We start from the raw sequence: 17,649 nt of genomic DNA on the forward strand, positions 1-17,649 counted from the left end.
GTAGGTGCACCCTATATGGGAAAAACAACAATTTTGGAAAATTCAAAAAATTATTCAATTTCTTGGGAAACAAACTTAACCTTCAGTTGTATTTGTCTATATAATAAAAATTGCCAAGGAATGACTTTCATGCTATTTTGGGTGGAAAAAGTAACACTATATACCTTGATTAATCGAATTTGGAGATTCTCACATTCATTCAGCCAAAGCAGAATAACATTTCTGAATTCTCAATTCTAACTGGAATTTCCTTTTTTTATCTTCCCAAAAGAACTAGTTCATTTTCCACCTAATTTTCCTATTCCACATGTTCTGCTCTTATCCAGTTTTCCGTTAAGTTACAAACACAGCTTTCTGAAGTTTTCAGAACACTGAGTAGAAACGAACATCTTGGATTTTTCAATAGAAAATGTGGCCAAGAGAATCGCATGTTTTATTCAGGCGAAGCCGGAGATCATCCCCATTTCCATTAACGAAACATCAAAGCATTACTCATCACAGGAAACTCGCTCCCACTCACACTCTGCTTCGATTCGACGCGCACACCATCCGTCACAGCTCAGGCGACCTGGACCTGGATGGTCTTCGGCTTCTTTGGCTCGGGCGGCGGCAGCTTCTCGACGGTGACGGTGAGCACGCCGTCGCGGCACGCGGCGGAGATCTTCTCCATGTCGGCGTTCTCTGGCAGCACGAACTTGCGCATCAGCTTGCCCATGCGGCGCTCCATCCGCAGGTACTTGGCGTCCTCCTTCTCCTCCCTCCGCCGCTCCCCGCTGATGACCAGCACCCGCTCGTCCTCCACCTGCACCTTGATGTCGCCGGACCCCAGCCCCGGCATGTCCACCACGAACGCGTACGCGCCCGGCAGCTCCTTCACGTCGGCGGGGGTGGCCGCCATGGCGCGCGCGTCGCGGACGTAGGCGCGCGTCGGGCCCTGCTTCTCGCCGCCGGGGGCACCGGTCTCGCCGTCCGGGATGTCCAGCAGGTGCTGCAGCGCGGTCATCATCGGGGCATCCAAGCCGAACATCATGCCCGCCATTCTCGCTCGCTGATCTCGAGCTCGGTCGATCTCCTCGGGTTGGACTGCGTTGGATTGTTTGTTGAATTTTGTGGAATTTTTCGGTGGTGATGCGATGCGAGGAGGAGGGAGCTTATGTAGGTCGCCGGAGGCGGGGGTCTGGAAGGTAATGGAAACTTCTGAAAGGTGGTGGAACGAGTGCGGAGCAGTGGGGAGTCCTTCGGGCACCGATGGAGAAAGTTCTAGATCGACATTCAGAATTGGTTGTGCGGTAGCTTTGGGCCCCACATGTCATTCGGGGCAGCAGAGAGATATTTTTTTTCTTTCTATAGGATACGCATAGAGAGATTTTCATTTTGTGCAGAGATTTTTTTAGACTAGTAATAATGTACGTGCAATGCACGTTTATATTAGGTAGAATATTAGTTGCACGTTATATTAGGTAAGATATATCTGTTGCACGCTGATATTTGATAAGATATCAATTACTTTTTCACGAGAATGCATGGCAGATTTCAAGGGATAGTGTTGAGTCAAAACGTGTTTATAACTAATGACAGTGGTGGATAATTAGAGCGTTAAACGTGTTTGGTGCTCAACATTGAAGCGATTTGAACCGCCAGATAACATGATTTGACGGTCGAGATGGTTTGGATCTACCCATTTGGGTCCTTTTATATTGGTGTGTGTATATATATATATATAGAGAGAGAGAGAGAGAGAGATACATGCAATACGGCGGGAGTCCTTAGCCAAATATGCATGTAACATCCCAAATTTTCAATTTGGAATGTTATACATAGGTCATTCATGCATATCATATTTTATTGTATTTTCGTTTTGCGATCCTCGAAATTCTAAGCAACTCAAGGACCCACGGAGAGAGTTGGGGATTTCACATTTTTCCTATTTGAATTTTTTTCAAATATTGAAACAGGGATCATTTTGGTTTTAATAAATTTTCTCTCCGAAAATATTTCTTATTAAAATATATGAGAGGGGATAATATGACTTCTCCAAAATAAAAGAAATATTGGAGGAAAAATATCAAAAATCAAATAAATAATTTTATTTGAATTTTATTTGCGATTTATTTGAATTAGAAAAAAATATGCGCTTTTCAAATTGCATTTTAGGGCCAAGAAAATGTTCATCTTGTTCTAAATATTTTATTTAGATAGTGAAAAATTGTTTTGGTATTCTTAGATTTTTATTTTATTTTCTAGGATTTTTCCGGCAAAATCTGTTTTCTTTTTAAAAAAAATCCCGCCGGACCGGACTGGGCCGAGGCCCAGCTGGCCCAGCCAGCGCCGCCGCCTCCCTCCCGTGCGCGAGACGGACTCGCCGGAGTCCGCCTGCGCCACGCCGCCGCGCCGCCCCCTCCTCCAAGTCGGCCTCGACCCCGACCCCCTCATAAATACCCCCCCCCCCCCGCCGCCGCCCTACCCCACCACCCACCACCCAAAGCCGCCGCCGCAAGCCGCCGTCACCCCGCCGCTCGCCGACGCCCCGCCGCCGCAAACCCGACGCCGCGCCGCCCCGCTGGAGCCTCGCCGGAGGTAGCCGCCGCCGTTGTCGTTTTTTTTCGGTTAACCGTTCGGTTTTTTTTCAAAAACCCTAGATCTAATTTTTTTAGATCGGTTCGGTCGGTTTTCCGTCGGTTTATTTGTTTAGCGGACGTTCGTCCGTATGTTCGTTTTAACGAACGCTGTTCATCCGTTAGCCGCAGACAGCGAACGTTCGTTCGTTAGCCTGTTCGTCAGTTTTTCTTTTTCTAGGGTTTTCCGCGATTATTTTCGATCGCGATTTCTTCCCTAATCTTCAATCTAGTATAACTTTTCGCTCCTTTATCCAAATCAGGTGAAACAAGCGCCTAGATCTTCGTCTCGAAACCCTATTTCTGTTTAACCAACTTGAACAAGATTTTGGTACTGTAAAATTTGACTTTAGTCCAGATTAGTAATCGGATCTTGTTTCTTTCGCAGTTTGAGTTTCGTTGCTCCGTTTGATTTGATTCTTTTTGCAAACCGGAGTTCTTCAGTTGAACTTTCTGGTTAGATCTTCTTATTTGAGTTTTACCCGTGCATCTTTGCTTGATTGCTTATGTATGCTATTGTTTGTTTGCGATAGAATTCCCGGAGTGCGAAGCGTGCTACTATGAGTCTCTAGGTTTTGCGGATCGTCAGCAAGGCAAGTAACACATTGATCATACTCTTTCATACCCAGTTTTTATGCATTAGTTACAACCCTCAAACACTGCATGATTAGGATGTGATTAACTTGTGGGTATTTAGGAAGTAGATGATGGGGTAGAACCTATTGCCCTGTTTATTATCAAACCCTGGGAGTTACTTCTACGTTATGCTTATATTGCTATGTTATGCTCGTAGACGTGGATTGGGTTTGAGTGATTTCATGACCGATGTGAGTTGTTAATTAATGGTTCAACTTAAGGTGGCCACTTTAATATACATCTGGGTGGATTGCTTGTGGGCACCTGGAGAATCCAGTGTTGTCCTAGGATATCCCGGAGTACCCGTGTGATCATCCTACGGTCCGCCACCCAGGCTCAAAGGGATCATAAGATTATTCATGCTAGAAACTTCCGTGTGCAGCCACAAGCCATTATGGGCTCTGGCATAGTTGAGTATGTTGCGTGACCTATTTCAGTGGTAGGCTAGCAGATGTAGAGGGAAAGTAGGTGTAACTGTCTACCCAGAGTAAAGAGTTAAGGCTTCTGAAAGACTGTGTCTCGGTCATACGTTTCTCAAACATCATGTAGTGCGAGAAATCCAACGGAGGAGATTGAGTCTTGTGGGGAAAAGTGCCCAAACCTCTGCAGAGTGTATAAACTAATCATGGTTAGCCGTGTCCCATGTTATGGACATCTTGAGTATCTGGTACTTGAATTATTGATTTGACCTCATCACTCTAAATTAACTTGTTGGGTTGATAATGACTATTTTAATTGGGATTGAGTTGGAGGAACCTTCTCAATGATGTTTCAACCACCATGATAGTTAAATAAAATCTATTCCTGTGTTGTAGGGAAAAAATTGGCTTTTCGCAAAAACAATCTAACCATAGAGCCTCCACCAGCCATTTATGCATGTAGTGATAGCATTTTTCTGTTCATTGCTCTACTGTGTTATATTGCCAGCATATTCCATGTGCTGACCCGTTTTCGGGCTGCAACGTATCATGCTGCAGACTTTTCAGACGACGAGTAAGGTGCCATAGGTCGTTTGTCATGCACTCAGCTATGCCATTGGAGTTGACGGACTCACTTTATCTTCCAAGCCTTCCGTTGTTATCTTATTTAGATGGCCTTAAGCCATATTTATTGTAATAAGTTCTCTTTTGAGACATTCGATGTAATAAGTGTGTGATTGCTACTCTGTTATAAATCCATTCTACTACTGTGTGTGTGTCAGCATTACCGATCCAGGGATGACACTGAAGCACAGAGATTTGACCGTCTGAGGTCGGATCGCTACAATGCATACCACAAGCATACAGAGATATTTGAAGGTTACCTTTCTGGCCCAACTCCCTCTAAACCAGGGACAAATCGTGTGGGCTCGCGACGGAACCTAGCCGCCACCGCCGCCAAGAGAACCAACTCTTCCGGTGCCCTCTTTCAACGACTCCCCTCCGCCGGCGACCTCTTGGTCGTCGGTGGTGACGGGGTTGCCGGATCCCGTGCGTGCGAATCGTTTTAGCTGTAGGGTCTAGGGCCCTAATAACTTAGGTTTTTTTATCGTTCGACATATTGGCTTCGGCGGCGGCGGCGATGATGAATAAAGAAGCTCCGGATTCTTCTTCGGCGAGGCGGTCGTCTCTATGGTCGGTGATGGATTTAGGAACTAGTCCGTTCAAGAGGAGATGTCGTGGCGGCGGCATCCTTGTGGTGGACTTGTGTCCTCGGGCTCCGCCGTTGAGACGGCCTCTGCTCCAGCGTAGACGCGGAGCTTGGGGGTAGTCTAGGAGCAGATGCAGATTGTGGTCTGCATCGACGACATTTGAAAGACGGAACGTGTGTCGGGTTCATGATTAATGGATGACAGGTATGATTTCCTCCTTCGGTGTCTTATCATTCATTTGACATTTTCATACAACAGAAGATCAACTTTGTTTACCAAAATGTTTTATCGTTTTTAACTCTTTATGGAATTACTAAAAATACCATATCATGTGCACTTGCACCACAGAGCAGGGACAAGCACCTTTGGCTCTCGGGGATAGGAGCACCCTATATGGGAAGAAAAATAGCAATTCTGAAAAAGTTATAAAATTATCTAAGTTTTTGTCAATGAATGACTTTCATGCTATTCTAGGTGGAAAATAATCAGCACTATGTACAAGTTAATATTCATGCTTTTTGTCCTTGATTTTTTTTTCACTAAAGGCGACGGGATTTTTTTCTTAATGAAACCTTTTATACGAACACTATTGAAGGTCAAGTTTGTTTCTAAAAATGTGTCAGAACCTTTTGACCTCAGTCGACATGTGACTAAGAAGTTGGTGAGACGACGCTAAGGCTGAAATGGAGGTGACACTACCTCTCGCAACTGTCCCCAAGATGCAGAGCTAGGACCTAAACGGAGGCAGGGATGATGCAAATTGTCATGGCATCGTCGACGGAGGACATGTAGGATGCGGCGGGTTGTGGGGTTCGGGTGGAGGCGGTTGGAGGAATGACCAGTGACGGTGGTGGCGGCTTAGCCTGATCAGGGCGGTTATTGGGGAACGTAGCAATAATTCAATTTTTTCTACGCATCACCAAGAACAATCTATGGAGTCTTCTAGCAACGAGAGGGAAAAGAGTGCATCTACATACCCTTGTAGATCACGAGCGGAAGCGTTCAAGTGAACGGGGTTGATGGAGTCGTACTCGTCGTGATCCAAATCACCGATGATCCTAGCGCCGAACGGACGGCACCTCCGCGTTCAACACACGTACGGAGCGGGGACGTCTCCTCCTTCTTGATCCAGCAAGGGGGGAGGAGAAGTTGATGGAGATCCAGCAGCACGACGGCGTGGTGGTGGAAGTAGCGGGATCCCGGCAGGGCTTCGCCAAGCGCAAGCGGGGAGGAAGAGGTGTCACGGGAGGGAGGGAGGCGCCAGGGCTTGGGGTTGCTGCTCCCATGCGCCTCCCCACTATATATAGGGGTGGAGGGGGCTGGTTTCTTGCCCTCCAAGTCCATTGGGGCATTGGCAAAGGTGGGGGAAAGAAATCCCATCATTTCCCTTCCCCACCGATTGTTATCCCCCCTTTTTAGGGATCTTGATCTTATCCCTTCGGGATATGATCTTATTCCTTCTAAGGTGGGATCTTGGTGCGCCTTGACCAGGGGTGTGGGGCCTTGCCCCCACTACCCACGTTCATGTGGGTCCCCCCATGCAGGTGGGCCCCACTTCAGAACCTTCTAGAATCTTCCCGGTACAATACCGAAAAATCCCGAACATTTTCCGGTGGCCAAAATAGGGCTTCCCATATATAAATCTTTACCTCCGGACCATTCCGGAACTCCTCGTGACGTCCGAGATCTCATCCGGGACTCCGAACAACTTTCGGTTAACCGCATACTAATATCTCTACAACTCTAGCGTCACCGAACCTTAAGTGTGTAGACCCTACGGGTTCGGGAGACATGTAGACATGACCGAGACATTTCTCCGGTCAATAACCAACAGCGGGATCTGGATACCCATGTTGGCTCCCACATGCTCCACGATGATCTCATCGGATGAACCACGATGTCGAGGATTCAATCAATCCCGTATACAATTCCCTTTGTCAATCGGTACGTTACTTGCCCGATATTCGATCGTCGGTATCCCAATACCTTGTTCAATCTCGTTACCGGCAAGTCACTTTACTCGTACCGTAATGCATGATCCCGTGACCAAACACTTGGTCACATTGAGCTCATTATGATGATGCATTACCGAGTGGGCCCAGAGATACCTCTCCATCATACGGAGTGACAAATCCCAGTCTCGATTCGTGCCAACCCAACAGACACTTTCGGAGATACCCGTAGTGCACCTTTATAGCCACCCAGTTACGTTGTGACGTTTGGCACACCCAAAGCACTCCTATGGTATCCGGGAGTTGCACAATCTCATGGTCTAAGGAAATGATACTTGACATTTGGAAAAGCTCTAGCAATCGAACTACACAATCTTGTGCTAGGATTGGGTCTTGTCCATCACATCATTCTCCTAATGATGTGATCCCGTTATCAATGACATCCAATGTCCATAGTCAGGAAACCATGACTATCTGTTGATCAACGAGCTAGTCAACTAGAGGCTCACTAGGGACATGTTGTGGTCTATGTATTCACACATGTATTACGGTTTCCAGTTAATACAATTATAGCATGAACAACAGACAATTATCATGAACAAGGAAATACAATAATAACCATTTTATTATTGCCTCTAGGGCATATTTCCAACAGTCTCCCACTTGCACTAGAGTCAATAATCTAGTTCACATCACCATGTGATTAACACTCAAAGTTCACATCGCCATGTGACTAATACCCAAGAGTTTACTAGAGTCAATAATCTAGTCCACATCACCATGTGATTAACACTCAATGAGTTCTAGGGTTTGATCATGTTATGCTTACGAGAGAGGTTTTAGTCAACGGGTCTGCAACATTCAGATCCGTGTGTGCTTTACAAATCTCTATGTCATCTTGTAGATGTAGCTACCACGCGCTACTTGGAGCTATTCCAAATAACTGCTCTACTATACAAATCCGGTTTACTACTCAGAGTCATCCGGATTAGTGTCAAAGTTTGCATCGACGTAACCCTTTACGACGAGCTCTTTTACCACCTCCATAATCGAGAAAATTCCTTAGTCCACTAGATACTAAGGATAAGTTCGACCGCTGTCATGTGATCCATTCCTGGATCACTCTTGTACCCCTTGACTAATTCATGGCAAGGCACACTTCAGGTGCGGTACACAGCATAGCATACTGTAGAGCCTACGTCTAAAGCATAGGGGACGACCTTCGTCCTTGCTCTCTCTTCTGCCGTGGTCAGGTCTTGAGTCTCACTCAATACTCACACCTTGTAACACAGCCAAGAACTCCTTCTTTGCTGATCTATTTTGAACTCCTTCAAAATCCTGTCACGGTATGCATTCATTTGAAAGTACTATTAAGCGTTTTGATCTATCCTTATAGATCTTGATGCTCAATGTTCAAGTAGCTTAATCCAGGTTTTCCATTGAAAAACACTTTTCAAATAACCCTGGATGCTTTCCAGAAATTCTACATCATTTCCGATCAACAATATGTCAACAACATATACTCATCAGAAATTCTATAGTGCTCCCACTCACTTCTTTGGAAATACAAGTTTCTCATAAACTTTGTAAAAACCCAAAATCTTTGATCATCTCATCAAAGCGTACATTCCAACTCCGAGATGCTTACTCCAATCCTTAGAAGGATTGCTGGAGCTTTGCATACTTGTTAGCATCTTTCAGGATTGACAAAACCTTCTGGTTGTATCACATACAACCTTTCCTCAAGAAAATCGTCGAGGAAACAATGTTTTGACATCCTATCTGCAAGATTTCATAAATAATGCAGTAACTGCTAAATATAATTCCAACAGACTCTTAGCATCGCTACGAGTGAGAAAGTCTCATCGCAGTCAACTCCTTGAACTTGCCGGAAAACATCTTAACGACAAGTCGAGCTTTCTTAATGGTGACACTTACCATCATTGTCTGTCTTCCTTTTAAAATCCATCTGCACCCAACAGCCTTACGACCATCAAGTAGTTCTTCCAAAGTCTACACTTTGTTTTTATACATGGATCCTCTCTCGGATTTTATGGCCTCGAGCCATTCGTCGGAATCCGGGCCCACCATCGCTTCTCCACAGCTCATAGGTTCATCGTTGTCCAACAACATGACTTCCAAGACAGGATTACGTACCACTCTGAAGTAGTACGCATCCTTGTCGTCCTATGAGGTTTGGTAGTGACTTGATCTGAAGTTTCATGATCACTATCATAAGCTTCCACTTCAATTGGTGTAGGTGCCACAGGAACAACTTCCTGTGCCCTGCTACACATTAGTTGAAGTGACGGTTCAATGACCTCATCAAGTCTCCACCATCCTCCCACTCAATTCTTTCGAGAGAAACTTTTCCTCGAGAAAGGACCCGTTTCTAGAAACAATCACTTTTGCTTCCAGATCTGAAATAGGAGGTATACCCAACTGTTTTGGGTATTCTAAGAAGATGCATTTATCCGCTTTGGGTTCGAGCTTATTAGCCTGAAACTTTTCCACATAAGTGTCGCAGCCCCAAACTTTTAAGAAACGACAGCTTAGGTTTCTCTAAACCATAGTTCATACGGTGTCGTCTCAACGGAATTGCGTGGTGCCCTATTTAAAGTGAATGCGGTTGTCTCTAATGCCTAGCCCATAAATGATAGCGGTAATTCGATAAGAGACATCATGGTATGCACCATATCCAATAGGGTGCAGTTATGATGTTCGGACACACCATCACACTATGGTGTTCCAGGCGGTATTAGTCGTGAAACAATTTCCACAATTTCTTAATTGTGTGCCAAACTCGTAACTCAAATATTCATCTCTATGATCATATCACAGACATTTTATCCTCTTGTCACGACGATCTTCAACTTCACTCTGAAATTACTTGAACCTTTCAATAATTCAGACTTGTGTTTCATCAAGTAAATATACTCAGCATCTACTCAAATCATCTGTGAAGCAAGAACATAACGATATCCACTGCATGCCTCAGCACTCATTGGACTGCACACATCAAAATGTATTACTTCCAACAAGTTGCTTTCTTGTTCCATCTTACTGAAAACGAGGCCTTTCAGTCATCTTGCCCATGTGTTATGATTTGCATGTCTCAAGTGATTCTAAATCAAGTGAGTCCAAACGATCCATCTGTATGGAGTTTCTTCATGCATATCTACCAATAGACATGGTTCGCATGTCTCAATCTTTTCAAAAACGAGTGAGTCCAAAGATCCATCAACATGGAGCTTCTTCATGCGTTTTATACCAATATGACTCAAATGGCAGTGCCACAAGTATGTGGTACTATCATTACTATTTTATATCTTTTGGCATGAACATGTGTATCACTACGATCGAGATTCAATGAACCATTCATTTTAGGTGCAAGACCATTGAAGGTATTATTCAAATAGACAGAGTAACCATTATTCTCCTTAAATGAATAACCGTATTGCGATAAACATAATCCAATCATGTCTATGCTCAACGCAAACACCAAATAACAATTATTTAGGTTTAACACCAATCTCGATGGTAGAGGGAGCATGCGATGCTTGATCACATCAACCTTGGAAACACTTCCAACACATATCGTCATCTCACCTTTAGCTAGTCTCCGTTTATTCCGTAGCCTTTTATTTCGAGTTACCAACACTTAGCAACCGAACCGGTATCTAATACCCTGGTGCTACTAGGAGTACTAGTAAAGTACACATTAATATAATGTATATCCAATATACTTCTGTCGACCTTGCCTACCTTCTCATCTACCAAGTATCTAGGGTAGTTCTGCTTCAGTGACCGTTCCCCTCATTACAGAAGCATTTAGTCTCGGGTTTGGGTTCAACCTTGGGTTTCTTCACTAGAGCAGCAACTGATTTGCCGTTTCATGAAGTATCCCTTCTTTCCCTTGCCCTTCTTGAAACTAGTGGTTTTACTAACCATCAACAATTGATGCTCCTACTTGATTTCTACTTTCGTGGTGTCAAACATCGCGAATAGCTCAAGGATCATCATATCTATCCCTGATTTGTTATAGTTCATCACGAAGCTCTAGTAGCTTGGTGGCAGTGACTTTGGAGAACCATCACTATCTCATCTGGAAGATTAACTCCCACTCGATTCAAGCGATTGTAGTACTCAGACAATCTGAGCACATGCTCAACGGTTGAGCTTTTCTCCCTTAGTTTGCAGGCTTAAGAAACTTGTCAGAGGTCTCATACCTCTTGACGTGGGCACTAGTCTGAAATCCCAATTTCAGTCTTTGGAACATCTCACATGTTCTGCGACGTTTCAAAAACGTCTTCGGTGCCTCAATTCTATACCGTTTTAACATTACGCACTGAACTATCACGTAGTCATCAAAACGTGTATGTCAGATGTTCGCAACATCCACAAACGACGCTCGAGGTTCAGCACACCGAGCGGTGCATTAAGGACATAAGCCTTCTGTGCAGCAATGAGGACAATCCTCAGTTTACGGACCCAGTCCGCATAATTGCTACTATCAACTTTCAACTAAATTTTCTCTAGGAACATATCTTAAACAGTAGAACTAAAGCGTAAGCTACGACATAATTTGCAAAGACCTTCTGACTATGTTCATGATAATTAAGTTCATCTAATCAAATTATTTAATGAACTCCCACTCAGATAGACATCCCTCTAGTCATCTAAGTGATACATGATCCGAGTCAACTAGGCCGTGTCCGATCATCACGTGAGACGGACTAGTCATCATCGGTGAACATCTCCATGTTGATCGTATCTACTATACGACTCATGTTCGACCTTTCGGCCTCTTGTGTTCCGAGGCCATGTCTGTACATGCTAGGCTCGTCAAGTCAACCTCAGTGTTTCGCATGTGTAAATCTGGCTTACACCCGTTGTATGCGAACGTTAGAATCTATCACACCCGATCATCATGTGGTGCTTCGAAACAACGAACCTTCGCAACGGTGCACAGTTAGGGGGAACACGTCTCTTGAAATTTTAGTGAGGGATCATCTTATTTATGCTACCGTCGTTCTAAGCAAATAAGATGTAAACATGACAAACATCACATGCAAATCATAAAGTGACATGATATGGCCAATATCATCTTGCGCCTTTGATCTCCATCTTTCAGGCGCGGCATGATCACCTTCGTCACCGGCATGACACCATGATCTCCATCATCGTGTCTTCATGAAGTTGTCTCGCCAACTATTACTTCTACTACTATGGCTAACGGTTAGCAATAAAGTAAAGTGATTACATGGCGGTTTTCATTGACACGCAGGTCATACAATAAATTAAGACAACTCCTATGGCTCCTGCCGGTTGTCATACTCATCGACATGCAAGTCATAATTCCTATTACAAAAACATGATCAATCTCATACATCACATATATATAATTCATCACATCCTTTTGGCCATATCACATCACATAGCATACCCTGCAAAAACAAGTTAGACGTCCTCTAATTGTTGTTGCATGTTTTGCGTGGCTGCTATGGGTTTCTAGCAAGAACGTTTCTTACCTACACAAAAGCCACAACGGTGATATGCCAATTGCTATTTACCCTTCATAAGGACCCTCTTCATCGAATCCGATCCGACTAAAGTGGGAGAGACAGACACCCGCTAGCCACCTTATGCATCAAGTGCATGTCAGTCGGTGGAACCTGTCTCACGTAAGTGTACGTGTAAGGTCGGTCCGGGCCCCTTCATCCCACAATGTCGCCGAATCAAGATAAGACTAGTAACGGTAAGAAAATTGAACAAATCATCGCCCACAACTACTTTGTGTTCTACTCGTGCATAGAATCTACGCATAGACCTAGCTCATGATGCCACTGTTGGGGAACGTAGCTATAATTCAAATTTTTCTACGCATCACCAAGAACAATCTATGGATTCTTCTAGCAACGAGAGGGAAAAGAGTGCATCTACATACCCTTGTAGATCGCGAGCGGAAGCGTTCAAGTGAACGGGGTTGATGGAGTCGTACTCGTCGTGATCCAAATCACCAATGATCCTAGCGCCGAACGGACGGCACCTCTGCGTTCAACACACGAACGGAGCGGGGACGTCTCCTCCTTCTTGATCCAGCAAGGGGGGAGGAGAAATTGATGGAGATCCAGCAGCACGACGGCGTGGTGGTGGAAGTAGCGGGATCCCGGCAGGGCTTCGCCAAGCGCAAGCGGGGAGGAAGAGGTGTCACGGGAGGGAGGGAGGCGCCAGGGCTTGGGGTTGCTGCTCCCATGCACCTCCCCACTATATATAGGGGTGGAGGGGGCTGGTTTCTTTCCCGCCAAGTCCATTGGGGCGTTGGCAAAGGTGGGGGAAAGAAATGCCATCATTTCCCTTCCCCACCGATTGTTATCCCCCTTTTTTAGGGATCTTGATCTTATCCCTTCGGGATATGATCTTATTCCTTCTAAGGTGGGATCTTGGTGCGCCTTGACCAGGGGTGTGGGGCCTTGCCCCCAGTACCCACGTTCATGTGGGTCCCCCCATGCAGGTGGGCCCCACTTCGGAACCTTCTAGAACCTTCCCGGTACAATACCGAAAAATCCCGAACATTTTTCGGTGGCCAAAATAGGGCTTCCCATATATAAATCTTTACCTCCGGACCATTCCAGAACTCCTCGTGACGTCCGGGATCTCATCCGGGACTCCGAACAACTTTTGGTTAACCGCATACTAATATCTCTACAACTCTAGCGTCACCGAACCTTAAGTGTGTAGACCCTACGGGTTCGGGAGACATGTAGACATGACCGAGACATTTCTCCGGTCAATAACCAACAGCGGGATCTGGATACCCATGTTGGCTCCCACATGCTCCACGATGATCTCATCGGATGAACCACGATGTCGAGGATTCAATCAATCCTGTATACAATTCCCTTTGTCAATTGGTACATTACTTGCCCGAGATTCGATCGTCGGTATCCCAATACCTTGTTCAATCTCGTTACCGGCAAGTCACTTTACTCGTACCGTAATGCATGATCCCGTGACCAAACACTTGGTCACATTGAGCTCATTATGATGATGCATTACCGAGGCCAGCGGGGCGGTGGTGACGGTCGGCAGCGGAAGCGACGGGCTGGGCGGCGGCGAAGACAGCGGAAGCGACGGGATGGGCGGCGGTGAAGACATGATCGGAACTGAGCTACCTGATACCAAGGTGTTAGGAGCTAGGGTTCTGCCGGTTCTAGGCCGGAGGTTGTAGGGGAAGGAGGTAGCTGGTCGTGGACGATCTTGCGGCCGCCGGCTGCTCGGCGCCGTCGTGCGCGAGGAGACGGCGGCTGAGAGGGAGATGGCGCAGGGGAGGAGGTGGCTAGGATTAGGTCTCCCGGCTCCCTTAGGGAAGCCGAGCAAATATGATTGCTTCTTGCTTGATTAGATTGATACATCTCCTCTCCTTATATAGAGAGGTTTACTTGACTCCTAAGCAAACGACCCTAATAACAATAAGATAATTGGGCTAAGCCCCTAATAATGATAAGATAACTTGGGCCACAGCCCACTGGGCTAAGCACCTAATATGCCGGTCGTAACACCTTCACACGTGAGACCTTAGTTGAAGCAATTTCAACTTAAGACCCAAGTTAAAAAACCGAGTACTCTCCTACCACCACTACTTGGGTCTTTTCTATGGCTGTCCAATATATTGGCAGTTTATACAAATGTAATTTCCATGTTATTCTGTCACTAAATATTTTTGACAGCATGTTTTATAACTATATTTATCAAAATCATATTATTTAATTGTACTAATAGACGGACGCGGCAACACGCGTTATCAATGATCTAATCATCTTCTATTCATATTCATGCCAATTGATTGATTGTGAGGTTAATCCTGTATGCCAATTGATTAATTGACAGGTTAATTGTGTCTCTGTATATTCACCCGAGCCTATAAAATACCAACCTTGCCGCTGGTCCTTTCCTACTCTGCTCATTTTCGCAAACCAATCTCCAGTACAGCAAACCAGTTTCCTTGTCTATGAACAATCCTGTATGCCAATTTATTAAGTGTTCTTGTTCCAAGTCTCAGTTATTGTCTACATATATACTGGCATGTCCTCCGTCTAATTCATTATTTGAAATGATTACAGCTTCTCTCCAAGTTGGAATTGTAGCTACGTACTGGTTGGTTTCTTTGGTTTTACAAGCCATTAATGGCAATCGATATGCACCGCTCTCCGTCCTAATATAATTGCAGGTCATTTACATCGTTGATTCATGCTAATGCCTTTACAGCTGGATGCGCCTCCATATAATCCGTCCTGCTGCTCCTTGCCCATTCCCCACAAAATCTTCTCCGGCAGCCATGATTGATGCTTACCCGCCTCCCCCATGGCATGTGCGACCTACTTCCTACCTCACATGCTCCCCTAAATTGTGTGTATCCAATATTTCTTCATGTCCCCAAATGGATGCAGGCTCTCCGGCTCCATCGATTGGAGCTTTCTCATGCTTGCTTTGCTCTTTGCTGCTCCTGCTGGATTGCAAGGTGAAGAACTGCTTGCAACATTGTTGATTTCTGGGCTGAGTATTAACATTAAATGGCCACATATTATATTGCAAGTCATCTCTGATTGAAGTTATCTGGTAAAATCGCATGTCAGTACTAGCGCAGATCTCCCGGACTGAAGCGGAGGATTAAACATGTGTATGAACAATAGGGGTAGATAATTTTCATCTTCTCCAACGTACTTAATTAGAATTAGTTGTGCATCACATGTGTTGTTTTTTGTACTAATTATTGGTGAAGGTCAGGCAACTACTAATCTTATAATTCCGTTGTGCTTCTCTTGGTTCATATATGCTCAAATCTGAACTATTTGGCTAAATTTCGTTTCTTTATGGTGAATGATGTCCTACAAAATTGCATCTCTACAGTATTTGAACTCACTATCATCTAATTCCTAGAACATTGGCAAAATATGCATCATTTTTCAGAAACACCATTATGAATATATGCATCATTTCGGTACAAGTTCGAATTTTGGATGCACTGTAATGTTTCTTTATGACTTGTATCACAACAGTGGTTGCTTACAAGTTCCTTAATGTAGTTCTCCTGATTATGATTACTTGCTGGCTTGTCTATACAAGTACACCATTCTTCATGTTTCTTATTAAGAATATATCTTTCAGACAATTAAGCTCCCTTTGAATAATCTGGATGCACATCATCAAGGACTATCCAGATGCAAACATGCACATCTTCAAATGGATTTGGCAAACTGATGTTATGCCAAAAGTTTGATTCTCTATCAAAAAGATGTTAAGCATATGAACAATCTGGATCTTCAAAAAGGTAAGTATTTTTTTATCTTCCACATCACCACTCAAAAAGTGTGGCAAGATTTCCTTAGACTTGGCAACTTGTGGCTCTCATTTTGAAAAACTAATCTTATACAAGTGTGGCAACATTGTATGGCAAAGTGTGGCATGATTAGGCCTAGAACCAAACAGCCCCAAAGCTTTTCGAGCCTAAAGCAGTCGCTCTCAATTGTAACCATAGAAATACGGCATAGTTTTGAAGAACTAGAGATTCGCATGTGTGTTGTATGACTAAGTTTTTCTGGCAATTTTAAGGCCTTTGTTACACTAACTTGAAGATCTTCGTTCTACACGTCTTCGTATGGATTTCGAAGAAATAGAGTTCCATTGTATGACATGAGAAAAAGAAAAGGCGCACCTGATGAGATAGAATTGCACTATGTGTTTTTTTATCGTAGTCGATAAACCTACATTTAGATACATTAAAACTGAGCACCCTCCCAGCCTTCTCAGGCCATCAACATTTCTGTCCGTTGGATCGTCTCTTTTAGACTTTTCTGGCCGCCCGATTCGCTCTTAATCCCACCTAAATCACACGTATAGGCTAAATCGCGCGTACAGGCTGCGCTAGCCTTATCGGGCCACTGCTCCGGTGGCTTTTTTGCGCACCCGATGTTCAATTGGGCCTACCGGCCTGCTGGGACTTTTCTACCATCCTATCGAACACAATGCACAGGGGTGTAACGCAAGAGACGAACCCTAAACCACGTTAGCGACCCTGCTCTGTTCCATTTGCGTCGCCTGACATGGCCTCCGATTGCATTCGCGGTTGCGCTAGGTTTGCACGGACGAGGCCTACAGCACCAACGCGAATGGCACGGCCGGATGGGACACGGACGGCACGAACGCTAGCGGCGGGGGCGGTTGGGGTGCGGCGGCCAACAGGCATGAAATCCCCATAGCGATGATTGATTGAGAGATTAATCAGCCCATTAATGCCAATCGATGCTCTGGGCAGCTCAGTTTCATCTTCTATTCTTATTCATGCCAATTGATTGATTGTGAGGTTAATCCTGTATGCCAATTAATTAATTGAGAGGTTAATCGTGTCTCTGTATATTCACCCGACCCTATAAAATGCCAACCTTGCCGCTGGTCCTTTCCTATTCTGCTCATTTTCGCAAACCAGTACAGCAAACCAATTTCCTTGTCTATGAACAATCCTGTATGCCAATTTATTAAGTGTTCTTGTTCCAAGTCTCAATTATTGTCTACAGATATACTGACATGTCCTCCGTCCAATTCATTATTTGAAATGATTACAGCTTCTCTCCAAGTAGAATTGTAGCTACGTACTGGTTGGTTTCTTTGGTTCTACAAGCCATTAATGGCAATCGATATGCACCGCTCTCCGTCCTAACATAATTGCAGGTCGTTTACATCGTTGATTCATGCTAATGTCTTTACTGCTGGATGCGCCTCCATATAATCCGTCCTGCTGCTCCTTGCCCATTCCCCA

General features: G+C 44.7%; 1 protein-coding gene across 1 annotated transcript; it reads right to left on the reverse strand.

The window, feature by feature from the left end:
• Positions 1-376: 376 nt before the first annotated feature.
• On the reverse strand, positions 377-1,147 carry LOC123074151 (17.5 kDa class II heat shock protein-like). Its single transcript, XM_044497072.1, has one exon. The coding sequence runs from the start codon at positions 1,037-1,039 to the stop codon at positions 560-562; it is 480 nt and encodes a 159-aa protein (XP_044353007.1). The 5' UTR covers positions 1,040-1,147; the 3' UTR covers positions 377-559.
• Positions 1,148-17,649: the final 16,502 nt, after the last annotated feature.

The sequence above is a fragment of the Triticum aestivum genome, chromosome 3D (genome assembly GCF_018294505.1).
Source record: "Triticum aestivum cultivar Chinese Spring chromosome 3D, IWGSC CS RefSeq v2.1, whole genome shotgun sequence".
NCBI classification, from domain to species: Eukaryota; Viridiplantae; Streptophyta; class Magnoliopsida; order Poales; family Poaceae; genus Triticum; species Triticum aestivum.